The sequence below is a fragment of the Kwoniella dejecticola genome, chromosome 11 (assembly GCF_000512565.2).
Source record: "Kwoniella dejecticola CBS 10117 chromosome 11, complete sequence".
NCBI classification, from domain to species: Eukaryota; Fungi; Basidiomycota; class Tremellomycetes; order Tremellales; family Cryptococcaceae; genus Kwoniella; species Kwoniella dejecticola.
This window is the reverse complement of record NC_089311.1, coordinates 1,184,663-1,206,459: the sequence shown is the minus strand read 5'-3', so window position 1 is coordinate 1,206,459 and position 21,797 is coordinate 1,184,663. Positions and strand designations below refer to the sequence as shown.

The 21,797-nt window shown below is 47.6% G+C and overlaps 6 protein-coding genes across 6 annotated transcripts; 3 read left to right on the top strand and 3 right to left on the bottom strand.

Annotated features, from left to right (window-relative positions):
• Positions 1-415: 415 nt before the first annotated feature.
• I303_108575 (uncharacterized protein) lies at positions 416-3,347 on the top strand (the record flags this gene model as incomplete). The annotated part of the gene is made up of 3 exons (XM_018410373.1): positions 416-1,116; positions 1,178-1,980; positions 2,041-3,347. The coding sequence occupies 3 exons, from the start codon at positions 416-418 to the stop codon at positions 3,345-3,347; spliced, it is 2,811 nt and encodes a 936-aa protein (XP_018260182.1).
• Positions 3,348-3,785: 438 nt separating this feature from the next.
• On the bottom strand, positions 3,786-10,644 carry I303_108574 (uncharacterized protein; the record flags this gene model as incomplete). Its single annotated transcript, XM_065969868.1, has 35 exons — positions 3,786-3,812; positions 3,898-3,963; positions 4,050-4,130; positions 4,233-4,360; positions 4,459-4,625; positions 4,722-4,780; positions 4,894-5,280; positions 5,370-5,416; positions 5,472-5,562; positions 5,631-5,676; positions 5,762-5,778; positions 5,853-5,870; positions 5,943-6,026; positions 6,126-6,221; positions 6,329-6,419; positions 6,497-6,548; positions 6,648-6,678; positions 6,739-6,852; positions 6,900-6,928; positions 6,992-7,370; positions 7,434-7,731; positions 7,806-7,956; positions 8,038-8,157; positions 8,240-8,525; positions 8,594-8,616; positions 8,697-8,843; positions 8,983-9,228; positions 9,304-9,331; positions 9,413-9,523; positions 9,588-9,666; positions 9,733-9,761; positions 9,836-10,077; positions 10,152-10,305; positions 10,374-10,408; positions 10,488-10,644. The coding sequence occupies 35 exons, from the start codon at positions 10,642-10,644 to the stop codon at positions 3,786-3,788; spliced, it is 4,116 nt and encodes a 1,371-aa protein (XP_065825940.1).
• A 671-nt stretch (positions 10,645-11,315) lies between these two features.
• Positions 11,316-12,948, top strand: I303_108573 (uncharacterized protein; the record flags this gene model as incomplete). The annotated part of the gene is made up of 6 exons (XM_065969867.1): positions 11,316-11,578; positions 11,711-11,759; positions 11,844-11,900; positions 12,034-12,530; positions 12,699-12,827; positions 12,915-12,948. The coding sequence occupies 6 exons, from the start codon at positions 11,316-11,318 to the stop codon at positions 12,946-12,948; spliced, it is 1,029 nt and encodes a 342-aa protein (XP_065825939.1).
• Positions 12,949-13,172: 224 nt separating this feature from the next.
• I303_108572 (40S ribosomal protein S9) lies at positions 13,173-14,306 on the bottom strand (the record flags this gene model as incomplete). The annotated part of the gene is made up of 5 exons (XM_065969866.1): positions 13,173-13,407; positions 13,526-13,722; positions 13,793-13,858; positions 14,128-14,206; positions 14,299-14,306. The coding sequence occupies 5 exons, from the start codon at positions 14,304-14,306 to the stop codon at positions 13,173-13,175; spliced, it is 585 nt and encodes a 194-aa protein (XP_065825938.1).
• An 813-nt stretch (positions 14,307-15,119) lies between these two features.
• I303_108571 (60S ribosomal protein eL21) lies at positions 15,120-16,081 on the top strand (the record flags this gene model as incomplete). The annotated part of the gene is made up of 4 exons (XM_018410377.1): positions 15,120-15,180; positions 15,446-15,550; positions 15,648-15,947; positions 16,065-16,081. The coding sequence occupies 4 exons, from the start codon at positions 15,120-15,122 to the stop codon at positions 16,079-16,081; spliced, it is 483 nt and encodes a 160-aa protein (XP_018260186.1).
• A 346-nt stretch (positions 16,082-16,427) lies between these two features.
• Positions 16,428-21,750, bottom strand: I303_108570 (uncharacterized protein; the record flags this gene model as incomplete). The annotated part of the gene is made up of 23 exons (XM_065969865.1): positions 16,428-16,596; positions 16,717-16,831; positions 16,909-17,050; positions 17,185-17,285; positions 17,401-17,478; positions 17,588-17,786; positions 17,885-18,013; positions 18,075-18,149; positions 18,227-18,303; positions 18,378-18,483; positions 18,565-18,661; positions 18,733-18,836; positions 18,910-19,014; positions 19,088-19,192; positions 19,259-19,390; positions 19,452-19,660; positions 19,741-19,828; positions 19,895-20,065; positions 20,209-20,450; positions 20,528-20,625; positions 20,732-21,007; positions 21,075-21,187; positions 21,283-21,750. The coding sequence occupies 23 exons, from the start codon at positions 21,748-21,750 to the stop codon at positions 16,428-16,430; spliced, it is 3,399 nt and encodes a 1,132-aa protein (XP_065825937.1).
• Positions 21,751-21,797: the final 47 nt, after the last annotated feature.

Sequence of the window (21,797 nt, the reverse complement as noted above, 5' to 3'; positions counted from 1 at the left end):
GAAAGAATGGTTGACATAAGCACTTTGCGTCATGACTTTCTTTTCCTCGAGAACATTAACTTTTGAAACGCCTCGTTGAGCTTGGACCACCCAGACCAAAAAGCAAAAAGACGCGTCTCATCTGATTCTAGATCAGGTGATCGGACTATTCCTATTCCCCCTTACACATTTACCCGAAAGGTATAGCATTTAACCCTTAAAAAGGTTTACCCTTTAAGCATTGAGCTGCTCGTAGTTGCATGCCGCTCATTGTTACCGTCGGAACTCATCGTTGTTTATCCATTATTATTATTATATTACTCATTCATTGCTCATGTCCGCCCCATCATACCTTGTACACACCGACCGACACCCTCCACACCGTACGATAGACGCACTCTACATCCTCGTCACGACTGATTGTGCTCAGAAATAGATGTCAGCAATACCGTCCACATCGTTAGCACCCATGGAGGCCCGAGCCAAGCGAACCCATGCTAGGAGGTCATGCGACGTGTGCAAAGTTCGAAAGACAAGATGCGAATTACCAGACCTAGACGTGCCTTCCGGACCTACACCGCTTCCGACGGACAAGGCATGCCATCGATGTAGAGTGTTAGCATTACCTTGCATAGTTGATGATAGCGGGAAGAAATCAAGGAAAAGACCTAGAGATGATGCGAAACAGGAAACGTCGGCTGGGATAGATGAAAATGGGCACCAGAAAGAGGATACACCCAAAAGAAAAGCTACCAAGCCGAAGTCAGCCTCATCATCGTCCGCATCGAAGCTACACAAGGGTCTCACCCGACGACAGAGTGATTTGAACCATTCTTTAGATGTCCTACATGGTATATCCCCTCTAGCGCAGCAACCGCAAGCATCGCATCCCCTTCAACCTGCATCTCTCGACGAGGCGTCAAGGATACAACCTGAAGCCCCTTCCTTCGACCAGAATGAAGTCTTTGATCAATCGAAAAGCATGAAGCTTCATGGTCGGCCAGCGGAACTAGCCTGTGCAATGCTGAGAGTCGCTTACGGCAAGATAGGAGTCAAGCGGAAACCGCACATAGATGATGACGATGTCAACCTGAACGACCTGGTGAACAGAGGGTTGAAGGCAAGGCTGCAGCCTGGGTCAGTATAGATCCTCTTTGAACAATGAATGCAACGCGATTGATGCTGACGATAAAAACAGGTTCACGCAGTTGAAAACATACCATCCTCACTTGGAAACTCTCGAAGACATCTACAAGCGGTACGACGAAACCCCCGATGCCCCTACGAAATTATTGCTCTCGCTCGTCATATACCTAGTCTCCCTCTCCCTACCGGCGGAAGAACAAATCCAGCACGTCAGGACAACGCTCACACCTTATATCTCACATCTGCGTGATCGTGCCTTGTTGTATCAAACGAGGTCTTTCATTGCGTTACAAGCTTTCGAACTGCTCTCCGTTCACGCTCCTCTGGGTATTCTGCCTCTCGAAGCTACAAGCTTAAAGGATCTGGGCGTCGCTAGAGGCATAGGTGTTGCGTCAAGGTATTTGATGGGGATCCTGGAATTCGAAAAACTAATCGATCAAGTCATGAACGGTCCCGGACCTGTATTTGCCTTCGAATGTGCGGATTTTTGGCTGTGGGCCGCCTTGATTGCCGACCAAACAGCTATGACATTCGAGGACCTAAAACCGATCCGTCCCATCGACCTCTCCCAAGCTAGAACGATCACGGAAGACTTCATGAATTACGACGAGCGCTCGAGATTGTGGCTAGACGGGCTAAATCGTGGAGATGCAGCCATCTTAGTTGGAAGGTTGTCTGTATGCGATAGATTGGCCAGAGTGGAAGAGGTCTTGGATACTATGCACAGGCTCAGGGTCGCTTTGGATATCAGCGTAGGAAATACCACTTTTGATCCGGTCCGGGAGATCTTGAACGAATTCGAGAATTTCGAAAGGAGGATGGAGGCTATCGACGCGCGCCATGATACCATCATGGGTGAGTTTGTGGTTCCAATACAGCTTTGATACAAGGGGCTGATAGAAAACGTCTCAACAGCTGCTCTGTCGGAACAGTCTCGCGGGGTCGAATCTGGCTGGCTATCTTACAGGTCGATTCGCCGTCGGTACGAGACCAACAAAGTCTATGTCACCGGTCTGCGGATGCTCATAGCCACGCATTATCTGTCGGGCTCAATACACTCTTATCCTGACGTCCCGCCATTCTTGACACCAACGCAGGGAGTTGACTATGCCATCTCTCGATCATACCATCCTGTTGACATTGTTCGATTTATCACGGATACGACTACTCGCAAACCTGCTGTAGAGGCAGTTTGGGATTGGGGCAGGAAAAGAGGAATCAATACGGAAGCATCTCTCGTAGCTTGTGCGGAGCTAGGTCAAAATCTTGTTGGTGCCGTGCGAGATGGCGCGTATGCTCCGACCGTACCACTCCACGATATCATCATGATTGCCAACGAGGCGGCAAAAGTGCTCATAGAAATGGAAGCTGGAACCATCCAGATACTCAGATCATCAAATATGATTGATAAAGCTTTCCGACCTAGATCATGGCTGGTGGTCATGAATCAAGTCTCACAGACTTTCAGAAGCATAGGTATGCTGGCGCCGAGCGACGATCTAGGTGGCGATACGATCGCCAATGGATGCAGTAACCTGATTGGGTCAATGGTCAGATCGGCTGAGGATTGGACAAAATCACTAGAGAAAGAGATTCCTAGAGGAGTGGACACTCCAGACACAAAGCATCATAGTGACGATCGACAAGACTCGCCGAATGTACCACCGTATCTTGAAAATACTGTCATGGGTGAAAACGGGAATGGCAATGGAAATGGGAACGGCAGCGAGATGAGATATGGGCACCACCATCATCAAGATCAAGGAGAAGACACTACGTTGCACGAAAGCTTGAGACAATCGGCAGGCGGTATACCATCAGGCCATCATCCGCATCAATACATGGATAGTTCGGATCGGTGGATGGCTTCTTCTTCTGCTTCTTCTCAGTCTCATGGACATGGGTCAGGAGCTGGTCCAAGTCAACAGCAAAATAGTCATTTACATCCACCACAACAATTACCACCACCACCCCCGGCCCATCAACAGCATCAGGAATACACTCACCATCATACCTATATCAACAACGGTGAACATCTTCCTCCGCCGCCTCAGTCCGGTCCTTATCCCAACACTCAGCTAGATCAGCTACTCTCCGAAATGTTCTGTTACAATCTGCCCTCGCAGCCTACCAACGCAGGTCAATACAGGTCGACTGAGCAAGCCATAGGGCATCATCATCAGATACAACCCTCGTGGCCACAGGATATGCGGTCGCAATAAGTAGGTCGGCAGTGAAAGCAGAAGGCGTCACTTGAAGCTGGCTGAATACATCGCGAATATGGACACGGTGGGAGGTCCGTAGCCAACGTCACGAGATTTTGTGCATTTGCTATAATGGCACGCGATATCGCTGTCCCAGGAGACGAGCATTGATGTAGTATCATGCATGGGCTTTGTGAAGATAACATGGCTGATAAATTAATGATTATGTGTGGTCAGAGAACAAAGTATGTGAACAACTTCCAAGGAGGAATGAAGGGGCGGACTGCTTAACACAGGTGTAAGTCAAGAGGGTGATGCTGATGCTGAATGAAGCAAGAACAAAATGAGGGGTTTCTAAGGACAAGGGCAAAATTGGGTCCCGATCTGCAGAATAGAATCGAAGTCATCTGAAAAGATTTCGAGAAACATCGCAGCCGAACCGTCGAGTGTCTGCTATCACTCGCCGTTGTCTGGGATTACATTCTGCGTTTCTCATGACCCCATGATCAGCGTGGTGCGACCATATCATACAGCTGACCCCTCAATGCCATTGACTCACACGACTTACCGAACGATCGCAAACCTTTCTGAACAGGGAATTGGGCTTCTCATATAGATCTTTTGGCGAACCGATCTACCAAGATCACTTTTCAGCACATTGACACTCTACTGATCTAGCCTATGGTATTGACGCATAGAGGAAAGCGGTATCTCACTCACTTCGACCAATTCGCCTTGGTCCATCACCAGAATCTTATCGTGGCTAATCACCGTCTGGATCCTGTGAGCGATGGAGATCAACTAAATTGCCCGAAAAATGTTCAAATCAGCGATTTTTCCTTTATTTATGCGCCACAATGATAGCTACATGGCAATGGCAATGGCAGTGGGACGGGGACTGACTGTTGTACCTTCGAGATGATCATGGATGACCTCTTGGATCAACGCATCTGTCTGAGGATCGACTGATGAAGTCGCTTCGTCAAGTATAAGGATCTTCGATCCCTTCGCCATTGCTCGTATCAGAGCGACTGAATCCATAAGTCACATCGATCTAACTTCTAATTCAGAAGACACCATCGGTCGAATGGACAGAGTTGGTTGCTGCCATCCTGTGTATTTCACTCACCCAATTGCCTTTCACCAGCACTGAGGTTGATACCGTTCCCCACGACCATATAATCAAGCTTCAACTTCTCTCGTATTCCAGCGGAAGTTTTCGGGTATTTGGAGATGAGCCGGAGTGTTTCGTTCAGCTCTTGGTCTGTAAATCGATTCCAGGGGTCGATGTTCTCCCTAGACATATCAAAACCGATCAACGGAAGCAATTCTTATCAGCCTACTCGGGCTTTTCATGGACGAGATAAGTTATGTGAGTTGAAAAAGAATTACCGTATGGTTCCGCTGAAAAGGAAGGCATCTTGCGGGATGATCGATAATCCGTCCCGGAGCTGGTCATGACATTTGTTGTCATCCAACACTCTGCAGATCGGTCGTACCTGGCCAAGCCGGTGGCACCCATTTGTTGGGCTTCGAAGTTCTGACGATACCTCGAGTAACTTACAGTTGTCAAACCCAATTTACTAATATCCAACCCATCTATCCAGATTGATCCCCCATTCCCAATTCTCATTTCATTTTCAAATCCATCTTCGTCTTGATCCCGATATGGAACATGTTGATTGGAAATCTCAACCAGTCTGAATAAGGCTTGAATCAGACTACTTTTACCTGATCCTGTCCTGCCGATGACTCCGACTTTCTCGCCAGGGCGCACCGAGAAATCTATTCCTCGCAAGGCAAGAGGCAAATCCGGTCTGTATTTCATTGATACATCCTTGAAAACAATTTCCCCTCGATTTGGCCAAAGGTGCGTCGGCGGATCGGTGGGTAATCTTGCGGGAGCTTCGTGAGGTAAGTCCATATAATGTTGTACTCTCTCGACAGTGTTCTGTGATTTGAGTCGGATTCAGAATTGACATCGATCAGCATGCGTCCGATCTGATTAGAGGGGAAGCGAGCTGAAAGGTGCGGATTTACCATAGACACCACAGCTCCGACAAAGTATACTACCGATCTATTCAATACTACAGGGCCATTCAGCTCGATATGTCACTTTGCATGACAAGTGTCTCGACTCACTGGAAGTGGAAAGGATCACATAGCTCAATACGACCCCAAGCTCAGCTGGACCAATCGTCTTTCTAAATACGATCCCGCAAATCGTGACAGCCTGATCATTGAGTTTGCATTAGTCAGGCCATGGCCACCATATACAGCTGAAAAGCAGAGTGCACTGACTAGTACGGATAGCTGAGCCATGAAGCTGATTCGATGAGCTAACCAGCTATGGACCAAGGCCTGTGTCAACGCAATCCGACGTCGACCCCTGCCTAGGAGCACTGGGGCAACCAAATTCATTTTCGACTTACAAGCCTTGGGTAAAGCCCTATTTGTGTGATCGACGGTGAGTCATCATCGAAGAGGTGCGCAAGTATGATACCTTGATTTGTCGTCACTCACGCTTATCATAGTAGCAGACTAATAGCACAAATAACATCAAGCTTCAATGTACTCGGACAGTGAGTAGGACTTCTTGAAGATCGCACTCACCATATGCAAGTCAGTTGATTTCTCAAATTTGCGCTGGAAGTGATCTGTACGCTTCATCGCTCTGATGACAGATAAACCGGAAAGCTATTTGCAACGGTGACGACCACGGTCACCTTTCATCTTCGGCCCGACATCATATTTCATTGGTAGACAATGCGGCACAGTGTTGGAGGTTGAACTCACTTGTTCTCCTAGATTGATGAATATATCACTCCGCAAAATCGAGACCAACCTTTTGATCTCCCTCGATATCTTGAGGTAGAAGACAGTAGATATGTACTGACAGATACATTTTCCCAGTGATGAGCCAAAGTCGACCAACTTCGAAAATAATCACTGAATATTTTTGAATGAAAAAGAGGACACTCGACTTTGAATCGACTTACGTCGTACCAGATGATTGGGACGAAGATCAGACTCGCCCAAGGATAGACCCATATGACGAAGATGATCGATCCTACTATAGTCAGTAGAGAGCTGAGAAGTAGATTTAAGTAAGGAGTCAGTCTGTCAATCCCCTCTGCATAATATTCTGTGATAGGATGCGATTTTACCTGAAGACATCGTGCCACTGTCCAGCGATTTTATCATCAAGAATCTCGATGTCTACATTTGCACACGTATGGATGTCCAAGTTAGTATGGCGCGCATACCCGATCGAGCCGCAGGAGGGCGAAAAGACACAACAGAAAGACGTGGCCATACCTTTTGACAGACGATTAATGATTCTTCCGGTCTGTGTCGCGGTTAGCAGACCTCCCACTTTCTGCTGGAACTGATGTGGCACTGAACTTACGGGTGTCCTATCATGCCATGATATAGGAGATCGAATGACACCTTCCCATGCTGAGTTGAACATAGTGTATGAGGCCTTCATACCGGCCAACGATATGCTGAAAATGGCACCCCACTTTGCACGATCATAAGCTCTATAGTCCATGCAATACCTCAACTCACAGTGAAGATTCCAATGGCAATACCCAAGCCTTGAAGAAGCTATTAGCGTCACCGTGTACCGTGCACATTGATTTCCATGGCACTTTGCTTACCTGCATATATGCTCATATAGGTGTTCTGCGTCATATCATGGAATCGATTATCCGACCAGTATCCCAAAAACAGGGTATTCAGAGACATGGCGATCTGCGTCAACAACAAGAAAACCAGCACGCTTATCGCCAACACCCTGGATCCAATTGCTGAGAGGTATTTCTGATAGACTCCATAAGCCACCAGACCCTCTGATATGTCTTCGGGCATTATCAACTTCTCGCTCGTCTCGGAATGCTTTCCCGGCTTGTGCTTGGAACCCATCTCCTCGTCATTGTGATCGTCGGAGCTGCTCGTGAGGCTATCATCGTCAGGAGCCTTCTTGATCTGAGCAGGATTGATGAGAGACTTGAATGACCCTTCCTTTTGTACAAGATCCTTCAAAATTCGCGCGCAATTTTAGTCATCTTCGAAGGATGAAAAGACGCCGATTCAGCTTACTTCGTATTTACCGTCTTGTACGATGCTACCATTCCCATCTTGGTTTGTACCCATGACGATGATGTGATCAGCCTGTGATAGAAGGCCTTCGTGATGTGTAACGATGATGCGTGTTCTCTCGCATAACGGACCGGCGACAATACAATCCTCGATAATATGGTTGGCCACATGAGGATCGACGGCCGATAGAGGGTCATCAAGAAACACAATATCGTTTTCTGAGTAGACTACACTCGCTAGGGCAAGTCGCTGACTCTGGCCACCTGACAACGTCACACCTCGCTCTCCTACTTGAGTACTGTGAAGTCGCATCAAAAGTTAATACCCATGAGCAGCACGATGAAGGTCACCCAGCGAGGACACTGTACTCACAGGATACCCGATGTTAAAGCTTCGATATCAGGTCGAAGACCACACGCATCGATCGTTTCTTCCAGTCGATCCATATCCACATTCTTGATGTCTGTTGAAAAGGTTATGTTGTCCAGGATGGATGCTGATCGGATCCATGCAGATTGAGGAGCTAAGTCGAGTCATTATACGGTCAATCCCTCGCCCACATGCACCTTTGATGACTTTGTGTTGGGTTTCGAATTTGACTTACCGTACCCAACCTTACCACCAAGGCGTACATGACCATTGAGTTGCTTGATCTCGTTAAGGATCCCTGATATCAGCGCTGTCTTGCCGGTACCGACCCTTCCGACGATGCATACCAAAGATCCTGAAAGACAATGCCGAAGCAATCAGGGCTGAGATTCCCACTTGGCGTCCTCGATTGTGTTAAGAATACAGTATCAACTCACCTCTTGCGATCTGAAGATCAATGTTCTTCACCGCAAATGCATGAGAAGAACTTCCTGTGACCTCTCCATCTCCACAAGACAAAACTTTGTGGGGATGTTGTGCCTTGCCGAAACTTGGTAGAAGGATTTGGACCCTGTCTTTCAGTTTCGTGAAAAAGGAGGTTTTCGCGACTGCTGCATGATGGCTAGAGAGCGCATCCCGACCTGCCACAGCAAAGTCACCCCGCACATCTACGGCAAATTGGGCATCGGGGTCGATCAGAGCTTGGCTTTGGATTTCTTCCGTCTGACGTATACCGCATGATCAGGTCCGTTTCTCGGCATACAGACTAAAGCAAGACGAGGTCGCCTCACCTTCAAGAATTCCTCGATCCGTGCTTTTGTGAAATCGGCTCAGCAAGACTACATATAGTAGCGGTTCTACTGCACACCCAAAGCGCGGATGCAGTACACTCACCGATGCCTGCATTAGCCTGACTCAACGTCGACACCACTTCTGGGCTATAAGCAATGGGCGCTTTGAGGTTGTTGAAGTATTGTAAACTTGAGAAGATCACAGCTGGATCGAGCTCGTGGCCAAGCCAAGCATACACGATGAAAGTGGCTACAGCATTCAATATTTATGTCATTGAGGATCCTATATTTGAGCTTGTCATACCCATTTGACCTGGGCATATGCATGAAGAGCTGCTTCGACTACAGTGTCTACTTCGCTTCACGGGATTTGACTGGAATGCACTCACCTACTGCCGCAAGAGTCGGGATAAAGCTCATGATCGCGGTCAAGATAGATTTGACGAGGTTGTTGGCCAAGAACCTCTTTAGTTCAGCTTGTCGCATATCACGGATTTGGCTGCCGAACCAATCCTCGTAAGTGTACACTTTGACGGCGCGCATGTTACTCAAGACTTCGGAGACCAGCTTGACCCGCGAGTCTACCACTTCGTTCTGAGCCTTGCGAAGCTTGCTGATGTACTTGAACATCACGACTATCATAAAGACGGGCGAAAATAAAGTCAGAACGTCTTCCTGCGGGAGACTCCGGCAATAACGACTTAACTTACCTTTGAGGGGAATTGTCAGGCATATAACCTACAAGGGTTCAGCAATACTGGGAACGAAGATCTCTATTGATCGGCTGGAACCATGCAGTACGATTGAGGTCTGACTCACAGATATACCCACAAAGGCCGAATATCCAAGTTGCCAATATAGTATGACCATTGTCCATATGATTTGAGCAGGGGTGCAAATGATTTCGTTTGACTGATCGATGGCAGCTTCCTTGAGGTTCCACACAAGTCAGATCAGCCTGATCTGCTCTGCATCAGACAGAAGAAAAGCTAACGATGAAGGATGCATCGACCGATACCATGGTAGTAATTCTGCCGTCCGTCATGGTGAGTCTAGACTGGCTGGACAGCCGCCTAGTATCAAGCAAGTAAGCAGATGAGTCGTTCCTGTCTGACACTGTGGCTCGGTGGAGCACTGACATTGCTTTGCGAGATATCAAGCTTGTGAGCTACGCGGGATGATGGTCAGCTCCTCCGAAGCTGAACCAAAGTCTGATTGATACAACAAATTTTAGGCACTCACGGCAGAATTGAAAAGCTTCCCCGTCAGTTTGGATCGCCAATTACTATAATACAGGATCGAGGAAGCCACGGAAAGCATGATCCACATTGAGACGCCAATGCTAATCATGTACGAAAAGGACTTCGGATGTTTGATGTTCTCGATGTTATCTCCCTCTGTCAGCGTCTTATTCAAGATGTAAGCGCGAGATATTTGGGTGAGCAGATCTTGCATCAGAAGGGGCACAATAGCTCGGAGAATCACTGTTCTCATAAGATTTTCCAAGCAAAGGAATCAGCTTCCCCGATGAACAGGAGAATTGACGTCCGTGACTTACATCCTAGCAGCTTGAGAGCGACGATTAGCCACCAATAAACCCGTACGACACGGTAGATGACCTCGAGGAAGCTTGTATCGGGCTCGGACTCCCAAGACGAGGTCGATGCAAGCTGGTGATGAGCGTGATATGCAGCCTCAAGCTGATCACCAAGCTGTCGATCACGATCACACATCGTCAGCCATCGATCTGATGAGAAAGCGTCTCACGTCGACTCGCCACCTGAGCCTGGAGATCCGGGGTCAGATCGTACAAGTCTAATGTGAACCGAGTGGCCAATTAGCATAGCAGCGTGTCTTCGACATGACGCGGAACCCAGCATATATAACCACTTGCCATTGGCTTGAATAGCTCGTGACCATGCCACTCGGATAGACGGCCCTGCCCAATTCAGTAAGAACTTCGACCACAAGCTCGCCGTCTTGTACGGTAAGGGTTCATTGTTGAATATAGCTTGTGGAGGGACGGAAGGTTTCCAGAAAGGAATTGACATGATGTTCAGCCAGAACTGCTTGTTGATCGAATTCAAATTGATAAAAGCAGTGCGAGGTCAGTGGAAGAGGATGAATCATCTGAAGGTATTCACCGATATGATGTTGACTCGTTATTCATGTATTTGTGTAACGTCAAGCAAACCTAGAGAGACAAAGAAGTAACGCTTCCTTCCTTCTACCTTTCAAGCGATACTTCCTTTCGGATAGACCTTTGAGTCTGTCTTTGGACGGTGGAGACGAGAATGACATTCCATCACGGATATCAGCACAAAGGAGAAGTGAAGGCCTCTGCCTGTAATGTCGCAGCTGTCGTTGCGGCGACTGTCCCGGCAGTCGGCTTTGTATGCCTTGGATCTATTTGGACGGGCCATAATAGACAAAAACCCAGCATGAGTTCCAGGAAGTGATTAGGGAGCAGTATAGTCGTATAGTCGAGTCGAGAGATAGGACCGGCGACCCAATCGGAAGACACGTGACTCGATTCCGGCGGAAGTTGCAACCAGAACATGACGCTTGCATGCAGTGACTGTTGAGGAAGAAGCCTTTGTCCATCCTCCCGGCTGCAATGAAACATTCTGTCCGCATCTATAGACTGATTGGCGGCAAGCGAACCAAGCAGAAGTCCGATTACAATACCTGAGATCCAGAAGGCCCGGGAAGATCTCACGCAATGCCTCGATCAAGATCACCCTCAGGCTCTCGCGAATATGCCAAATCTCACCGAGCCCGCGACCGGTCGCGAGACAGAGACGGAGACAAGGAGCGAAGATATAAAGATCGATCAGCTTCGCCCTACGAGCGAGATCGTAAGCGGTCACGTAAAAGAGACAGAGGTGCAGAAAGAGATGGAGATGGAAGGCAGAGCGACTCAGGGGAAGAAGGTGTAGATCTGAGAGATATGGGCGTTAAGGAGATCGATGAGGATGATTACTTGTAAGTCGAATCACCTTTGCCGTACACCTCTACGTCACGCACACTCTTTTCATCATTATGAGATCTTGATATCGCCTATGATCACTCACGCCGACTCTGCCTGGACTTATGGGGCTGATGTTAGTATGCCAGTCTCAAGTCGAACGAGTTCAAGCATTGGCTCAAGGAAGAGAAGGGTAAAGTGAGTCGATTTGAGTCGAGTCTGGCTATCTCCTTCGCATCGCTGTTCGGAGCACCGAAATCTGACAACCATGATCCACCTCAGTATCTCCATGAGATGTCGTCCGATTCGGCACACAAATACTTCAGAAAGTTTGTGAGAGTAAGTACCGTCCCAACGTAGCTCAATCGTCATCCCTCATCAGCGATTTGACTTGCATTTTGCGTTTTACGCGTTCGGTCTGCTCTCCTCTTCATCAAATGCTGATGCAAGCGCCCAACAACGCAATTTACAGCGATGGAACGATGGGCTTCTGACACCAGATCAATATCATCCGCCCTCTCGCACAAAAGCATCCGAGAATACAGGCTACAAATGGTCCTTCGCCGAGAGGGGAGATACAGCTTCTAACCTTTCGTCGATTCGTGCCGACGTTCAACGTTCCACTCACTCATCGACTAAACCGGGAAGCTCTATGTATCTCGCTGGCCCATCGATCGGACCGTCGAGGTCTGGACCATCAATCGGACCTTCTATACCCTCTTCATCCGATAGACAGTACGGCGCAGAACTAGCGCAGGACGCTCGCAAGGCAGAACGGAAATCACATTTGAAAGACATGTATAATCGCGCGGACGAATTGGTGCCGAAATCAGGAGGAAAAGAGGGCAAGATGGAAGAGCGCCGAGCTGCTAATGCGGAAAATAGGAAATTTAGGGATAAAGATATGACGGCTGGTCTGGAGGTTGACGAGGGGACGTTGATGGGTGATACGGGTAGTTTTGCTGCTGCGTGAGTTGAGTGTATCTCGTCCTCGCCATCCCCTGCCATGTGATGTGTATATACACACATACGTTCAGTCATGAAGAGATCAGGCATCATTACATCAAAGGCTGAACACTAAAGGATGGTCACTGAAGGAAGTGAAATTCAGCTGACATCACATCATTCTGATTACAGCTTGCGCGCGAGGGAACAGGCTGAAGCTCGTCGAAGAGATAAGAAGGATTTCGCCATGCAAGATCGTCGAGCAGCGGATTCGGAGCGGCTGCAAGAGCGAAAAGCGAAAGAGAATGCTACGATGGATATGTGAGTGGAAATTGTCATTTGCTGTCTCGGCTCCCATTGAAAGAGAGATTTGGATCTTTTGGCTGATACAAATGGTATTTTGTGCAGGTTTAAAGCAATGGCAAGGGAAAGATTTGGATGATATCGCGAATGGAGTCCATTCTATACTCTAGCCTATTTGCACGAAAGGTGTTCAACGAGAGTGATTTCCAGAGGTCACAATGGTAAACATGGTTCTGTTTCATCTGTATCTTTTGTCCATATGTTGAATCCAGTAGAATGACTCAGTATCATGAAAAGGAATGCATCCCAAATTCCTCCCGGTACAAAGATCCCTTGAGTTTGACGTGTAATTGTATACTACATTTACTCGTCATCCTCCTCGGCATCGTCACCACCATCACCACCGGCAGCAGCCTTGGCTCTCTTTCTCTTCACTCGACCTGCTCGGCCACCACCGTAAGGAGAGTTGAGGGCGTAGTCGATGTGCTTTTGAGAGTCAAGTCGGACAACGAACGAAGGGACGTTGACGATTTGTTTACCGACTCGGATGTGTCGTTGTCTGATAAGGACTCTGGCGTGGTGGACAGACTTGGCGAGTCTGCGGTAAGGTAACATGATCACAAAATCAGTTTGATTCTTTTTCCGCTACGATCATCTTCGTTTCCATTGCCGACAAATGATCCGTCACATCTTCAGAAAGAACCGACTCGACTCACCCGAGCTTGAATACTTGAGTTTGTAATCGTCTCTCCAAGAAATCTTCGGTCTTAAGAGCCAACACGTAATCAAGTCTCATTCTGGTGTCATCGAGCACACCGATTCGCACAAGTCGTCTGATCAAGGCATTACCCTCGAAAAGTCGCTTGGGGTCTTTGTCATCCAACTTAAGGAGCTCTCGGGCAGCTCTTCGGATCTATTCGACGATCGTCATTGTCTCAGTCAACAGATGCCTTGACATTCGGACGCTGTGAAGACACACTCACCTTGGAGAGGGTAAGTTGAATTCTCCAGATCTCTCTCTTGTTTCGGAGACCGTATTCACCAGCGAGCTATACGGAACAGGAAAAGAGGATGTCAGTATACCTTATACGCCAATCTTCCATTTCCTTCACGGTCTGTAACGAGGCAAGGCAAGGTCCTCCTTCTCAACTGCCCGATCACGCTTAATCCACATATCCTTGTGTCATGTTGACGAGTCGATGCTGTGACTTCCTGAGACACACTGCTTCCCTCTTCTCCCTTGCCCCATTCTGACAGACCATGCCTCGAACCCCTTCACTCTTTCCATTGTACTTTGCCAAAATCGATGAAAACCCACCTTGAGCTCGGCATCGAGACGAGCGGCCTCGTAGGGTCGTTTTGGGACCTTGTAGGTCTTGGATTGCTTTCTTGGAGCACTGCGGCGAGTGAATGATGATCCATCAGCACCTGCTTTCCATGTTTATCCAGTTCCTTCATATCATCCGGGTTATATGGAACGTCGACTTACGAGACCATCTATCGAAGTTGAAAAGGAGGTTATCGAGGGTGATGAGGAACAAGAGTTATAGGCTATACGTCAGTTAGATGTCCTTTGAGGTGTTGATAATGATGATAGGTATGACCCACTTTAAACTTGCTGGATGAAGAAGACTAACAATGCTGATGCAATTCGATGTTATGTTAAATTTCCTACCAGTGCAACGGGAATGGAAGGTGGTCAGGCGGCAGCAAGCAAGCAAGCAGGCAGAGCAAGCAGAGCCAGTAACGGAGCAATAGAATCGGTGGTACGCATATGCGATAATTCTCGTCCTGATACAACTGGTAAAAGACGAAGATAATGCCGCGGCGTTATAGAATGGTATATTCGATTTCACGAAAACGTCGGTCAACGCTTAACGCCGATAGATTGCAAGGGCGAATTGATCCCGTTTCCACCGTAGCTTGATTTGCAGTTTTCACAATTGCCCCTTTGCCTGCCCTACCCTGGCTGCATCCACTCACCGCTGCTGCTGCTACTCGTTTGCTGCTCGTCGACGCTGGATTCACTTACACAACTTCACACCTGATGAAAGCTTGAGTTCAAGCATCCTCAATCTCTATCGTCGACTTTATCAGATCCACGCAAGAGGTAAGTCAGGTCACCAACCAGTATCACGCTCTTCACTCCCAGCGCCGACCAATCTATTCCGCAACGTCGAGCAAATACTGGTCAATTTCCACTTATCACTATCAACGTCGCCCTCGCTGTTCTCAGTTTGATGGAATTGGGCAGAAAAGACGAAAGGAGGAGAGTTCTGACATTATAATTGGGAATATAGATCGTTCAAAATGCCTCACTCATTCGGTTCAAGGGCGAGAACTCGTCACATGTTCTCTAGGAACTTCAAGGGTGGGTTTGGGTTGATGTGCTTTATCGACGTGAGGGCGGGATGCTGACAGATGTCCTGCGCTGTACCCTTATCTCTTTCGCTCTCTCTCCTCCCCTATCGTCACTCTACCATCCTACCATCACTCAACATGACTTTCGTCGGAATGGACTAAACGATCAATGAATATCTGTTGGAATGTGGAAATCAATTGGATGATGGCCTTTTGCGGATATGGATATAATGGAATACCGATTGAAATTGGAATTGGCATTGATGGATAAACAGAACATGGATCTCCTAACTTGACCACTTTCCTCAAGACCTACCGAGTCGGAGATATCGTCGACATCAAGGCCAACGCCTCTCAACAAAAGGGTATGCCCCACAAGTGTGAGTGTGGTTTGGAGTTTAGCCTTAGCCTTTTCTTTGTCATGTCATGTGTCACGAGTTCCGGGCATCGCACTGACCTTGACGAGTGAATGACCAGTCTACCACGGTAAAACCGGTATCGTCTACAACGTCACCCCCCGAGCCGTCGGTGTCATCTGCTACAAGGTAGTCAACGGCCGATACCTCGAGAAGCGAGTCAACATCCGAATCGAGCACATCAAGCACTCCAAGTGCCGACAAGAGTTCTTGGACCGAGTCAAGTCCAACGCCGCCAAGAAGAGAGAGGCCAAGGAAAAGGGTGAACACGTCGTTCTCAAGAGACAACCCGCTCAACCCAGAGAATCCAGACATGTCTCCATCAACAACAACCTCCCCCAGACTCTCACCGCCAGACCTTGTAAGTGCCTCTTTCATCTCTCATCCCTCATCCCCCCGTCTCTTTGACTCCTTTTCCCCATTCCCTTTCTTCCGGACGCAAGATGCATTACTGATGACGTTGCAACCCCACTCGTAGACGAGACCTTCATCTAAACTTCGAGCTACGGTATATCGGTATACAAGTTATTCGGTGCTGGGATCTCGATATGGTTTTGTACGATGTGAGATGGATCATATAAAAATACATGAGCCCGGTGTAGAGCATATCAAAACAACGTCTCAACGCCTCTTGAGTGGATCGCTGCAAGCTAAGAACAAATGTCATCAAGAAATCAATGAAGTAGCCCTTTGGGGTTAAGGAATTGAGCGTATAAACAAAGGACACCTCATTGATTTACTGGTTGCATACAACAAGTCTGTGTCCTCTGATGTCTACTAATCATATAATCCCATTTCGCCTTGATATCAAGACCCCAGGACCAGATTTCATACTCAATACTCAATACTTGGCTTCCTTCACAGCTTCCCATCCTTTCCGGATAACATCGCTCAAACCTAGTTGAGCGCGACGGTACCGCTTTTCCCTTAAATGACCTTTCAACAAATGAGTAATCCCTCTGAACCTGCTCTTCTTTTCTAGTACCAAGACTATCGCATTCAGCGCCAACCTGCCGAGTCGTTCCAAAATCAGTAACCTTCTTAAACGCTTCTTATGTGGTGTATTTTGTGTATGTGGAAATGCTCGAATACAGTTACTAATACGAAGCCGCCGTTAGATTGAAACTCACACGATGAAATCATTCCGTTTCACTCTGTAATGATCCCTTTCGTCGGCCCTGCTAGCATGCTTGACTCTCGCTCTTCCAGCCATATACGTATACTCGGCCGAAGTAATCACCGCATCTATCCAGCCTTCTCCGTCATCTCATACACATGTGAGGAGACTCGGGAATATCAGAGACGATCAGATGTGGGCTTACCAACTATCATCCTTTCTCTCCTCTGATTTTGACTGTTCAGCTCATCAGACTTGAAATAGTATGGGATCTTCATGCTCGTCGAAGCGAAGTTGATGAAAATATTCAGGTGGACTGTATCGATATCATTGTGCATGGTATCAAGCTGTCAAAGCCAGAGTGTCGATGTGCCGATCAACGTCAATCATCATCAATCAGCCTTCACAACATCACATCGGACCTTCTGACTCAGGCAGAATTTCGTACGCGTTGCAAACGATATCTAAGGAGACAACTCACATAGGCAACGTGATTCCTATTTTCCAGCTGACGGCTGAACCATCCTATGAATGCTGAGCCTTTATGACGATCGGATCGCAGCGCGAACGATTGCTTGATTGCTATATACGTATTGAACATTTCGCCAAATCGGTCCACCTCAGCATAAGCACAAGTGGCAATATCACCAGTAGTGTGCCGGAGGTGTTCAGTTCAGATAGGAATGATTTCACTCACGCCCGGTCAAAAGTCTAGGATGATCGCCCATCACGTCCAAAGTCTGGGTGTTAAGCAAAAATCCACAATAAGGGAATACTGTCATACATGTATGTGTACCAACGTCAGCTCAACCTTCGAAGCCAGAGGGACTCGAGACACCTCTGAGCTTCTTGATTCGTGAGACGATTGATACAGTCTTACTCACATGTCTGACCATCGACGCCAACATTGACCACAGTAGCCATCTGACCTCTGCTCTCACATTCGAACGAGAGTAAAGTCTTATTCAGCGAGACTTCCGCCCCGTAAGCTGGAAAGCCCTTGGACATCGTATTGACGAATCGTCGTGCGAGAGTTGGCGAGTCACTGATGAATAAGAAATCATCTATGTATCGCAAAAGTCGCTGCGAAAGATCATTCAGTGTGAGCCGGATCTGATGACGGAGATCTAGTACAGCGAGTACGAGATATCAGGAACTGGGGAGGGTAAAGCAGGACTCACCGATCCTGATTGTCTAGTGAAAGCCAGGAACTCATTCTCCATACAGGCATAGAAGAAGGAGCAGAGCAAGGAAGATATTTTAGATCCTTGTGGTATACCGACTTTCTGCTTGTATAACGTCTTTCCAATCTATAACAATTTCCTTGTTTTCAGCTTGATTACTGATTCTAGAAGGGGAGGTTCGACTCACCTGCCAGACATTCTTCTGTATATGTAATCGTAGTAGCTCCAAGCAAGCTTCCTTCGTTATCCGCTTTCGACGGACCTTACAGACAGCAACAGCGACATCAATCAGACAGCTCGTAGGCTACACGACGCTATTATCTAGATAATTTTACTCACAAGATCAACTATCACAGCGTTTCTGAGTGGTTTAGCTATCTCCTGAACATGTTCCCCGAACGATGATACCACATGATCTGTGTCACATCGCTCAGCTCACATGTCTCATTGTTGCGCTCGCACAGGGAAAGGATAATCGATTTGCGCCCACCATCTAGTACCGCTTTCGATTTGAAGAGTCTCCTCGAAGCTCCGTGAGAAGCTTTGCTTGCCGGCGGTAAGAGGAGACAGTGTAGCATCACACAGTAATCGTGATTCTACGGACGATCACGGGAATCATGACCATCAGCATGCAGTACTATACAGATACAGGAAACACGGCTCTTCCTTCAACTCACTTTATCAAGCAGTCTGGAGACAACATCAATCATCTTGTCTTGTTTGATAGTATCGAAGGCAGCTTTGATGTCCATCTTGACGAAGTACAACTTCGGTCTATCGTGCGCATATGCTTCATCAGTACCTCTATTCAAATGCCCTTGCGTACGAAGTGTATTATGGCTCACATCTTGCCGTACTTGCTTATCAGATCCGACTTTAGGCTTTGTAATGGGGCGAAAATCTCGTTCGTTCCGAACAATGATGCGCCGAGAGATGCTTTATGTCGATCCTTTTGAAACCACTCGCCATCAGCCGTGACCCTAACAATCCTTGCGAGGCAGAACTGTAATGACCAGACTCACCTTTTCAAAGGTGAGAATCTGATGAACACCTTTCAAGACCTGATTGGCGGTCTGATCCCTCTTCGCAGAACCCGAAACCGGGATTCCAAGCAAATTCTTCGACTTCTTCAGAATCATTTGCTCCGTCAGTCCGGTGAAACGAAAAAGTGGTCGGAAGCATCTGATTGGATATACTTACTATCTTCTTTCCCAGATTGACTATAGGTCGGAAACCCTTCGGTTTCGGTATAAGTCGGACGGCCGAGACGCCCAATGGACCTTGTTGAGCGAAATACGATTCGGTCTACTTCCGAGCATCAGCCACGTAGTCCGATGATGATAGCCATCCCCGGTGTTAAGCTGGACTAACTTTGTTCAAAGTCGTCAGCAAATCGTCTTTCAGCCCCTCCATATGGGGTTTAGTCGCTCTTGACCAATCCTCATGAGTATAGTAGACCGTTTCGTATCGTGTAGTCGAAGTCTCCGTGATGTAGAACGTATTCTAACAATGCAGGTTTGTTAGCTGACAGCAGACCTGTTTTGGACGGGTCGCAACTACTTACGCGAAGTAGGGGAATCATGAAGTCAGTAAATATCCATTCAACGCAATTCTCGACTAATGCCTTCCTTCTGCTCGCTTCGCTTGGATTGACTCGCTGGCTTGCAGTCGGATCGATGGAGGTCCACTTCACATCGTTGACTCGTATGCCTTGCAGAATGTAATGTAAGTTGACAGGCTCGAACTGTTTAGCCCTGACAAATCGCTTTGCGTCTAAGACCAGTACCATTTTAGCCTTCATTCATTGATGAATTATGCGACAAAGCTCAGCGTTCTCAGATATGGCGACTTACGACCTATTAGGGTGTCGAGATTGTGCTGGCTTCCCATTATGTCTAGAGATAAGAGCTGTCGAAAGATCAAGGTGATATATCGGCAGACCTGTGATGGCAGCGTGATTAGTGAATAGATATCCTGTGCCGAGATCGAGATATAGTGATTGCTGACCTGACCATGAGATACCGCTTGAAGCAGTGGCGGTATCGTGGCGTCTGCTTTGACGTGTCTGGACGGCTTATGATCTTCTTCCACGGGAGATTCAGGAAATACCTGAGTTACCGGCAAGCTAGGATTCGGCTTATGATCCACTCCACAGAGGCTGGCATCGATATTGAGATCCTACACATCAATTTCAGCAGATAGAAGTTCGGATATAGCGGATACAGATGACGCATATCGGCTGAATGCTACTTGTAGAAATGTCGATGACGGAAAGCAGGTGATGCGTTGCTTAAGAGTGATGCTGATCATCTTGGACTCACCTCCCGACATACACTCCGCTTCAACATATCTCTAAAGTCGATTTTCCTGTGTCTAGCCACAAGCTCACTGATCATACCCAAGACACCTTCCAGCCTGGCTTTGCTACCCTTCACTCTGATGGTTCCGTCGTTGTCATTATCATGTCTGAACAGTGATGGGAAGATACTTTGAGCGATTTTTAGAAGCTCGATATCCGCGACATGACCAGCTCCCATTGTGCTTTTCAGCGTATAAAACATATCTAGACGCACAGTCACGGTCCCACCGAGTTCAGTATGCATGGCATTACACACAGATATTTTGCACAAGAGCACTCACGTGAAGGAGGTAGTCCATAAAGGATTTTGCCTCGGGCGGTCTTACTAGCATGTCCATAGTATATCCTCTGTCGCGGTATCTTGACGTCTGCAAGCAACCTATACCCGACACGACACAACCAATCGACGTCAGCTTCGAAGCCACTGAAATGGCCGGACGAGTCTCACGAGAATGCTGGAATGAAGCATAGTCGAAGGGGCTCACCGTTTGAGATTCCTTGTCTTCTTGTGAGAATCACAATTCTCCTCCAACAATGCATCTCTCCTCCTTTTCCTACTACTTCTGCTTTTGATGGCTGCCCGAGGATCCAGTCCAGTATTCACGGCTTGATCCCCATCTGGAGCGTCCGTCCGGGCGAATTTTGCGTGGTCATAGAGATCATATATAGGTTCTCCGCTCAATTGTGTATAACAATTATTCCCAACCGGCAGAAAAAGGGAGGAGTGTAGTAGGAGCGATTGGAAGGCCTCGTCGCCGATTCTGCGATCAACAAGACATGAATAAAGGAATTGTTTGACATGAGGACTCTTGCCCTCAAGACGCTCACCTCGACCTTAGGAGCTTCCACTCCGTACTTCTAAGCACACTGCTCGGGCTGTTCACATGCCGATTATCGATATTCGGTCTTGAGATATTGATCGGCAAGTCGACCGCAGGGAACTGGAACATATTCAGTGCAGCCCGAATATAAGTAATGAATAGCGGAAGAGACCAAGGAATGACAATGGAAAAATTGCCCTATGCTGTCGACTTACTCTGTTTCCAGCAACCAAGATATTCTTCTGACCGAGCTTGATCATCTCCCTCGAGATACAATCAATCGCCTCCTGCTGAGATTTCGAACTGGTACTAGCACCAGTCCTACTAGCCCTACTACCTTTGTTATTCGTGATACATCGTTGTAATGCGATTCTGAGGTATGTCTTCTCCTCCTCGGATCTGAAGGCGCATATGGTATCACTCAGTAAAGCTTGATATGCCTTCGAATCATTCGGTTTTGATATCGTTCTTCGACATGTACCTATATCGTTATGCTCGTGGTTATCATTGAGGTTCTCCCCATTGTTGGTGCTTCGATATTGTGGTTGCGTTTGCTTGAGCACAAGAAAGAGAAAGTCGCCAAGCTTGTATAAGCTGGAATAATAGGCTGAAAGAGTTTTATGTCGTTGTCGTACTTCGCCAGTCCTGGATCCGGATGATGGCCTTGACTCGTCGTCCGTCATCCTTGCTCGGACTGATCACCTCATAATGAGCGAAGGGATGTCTGGGT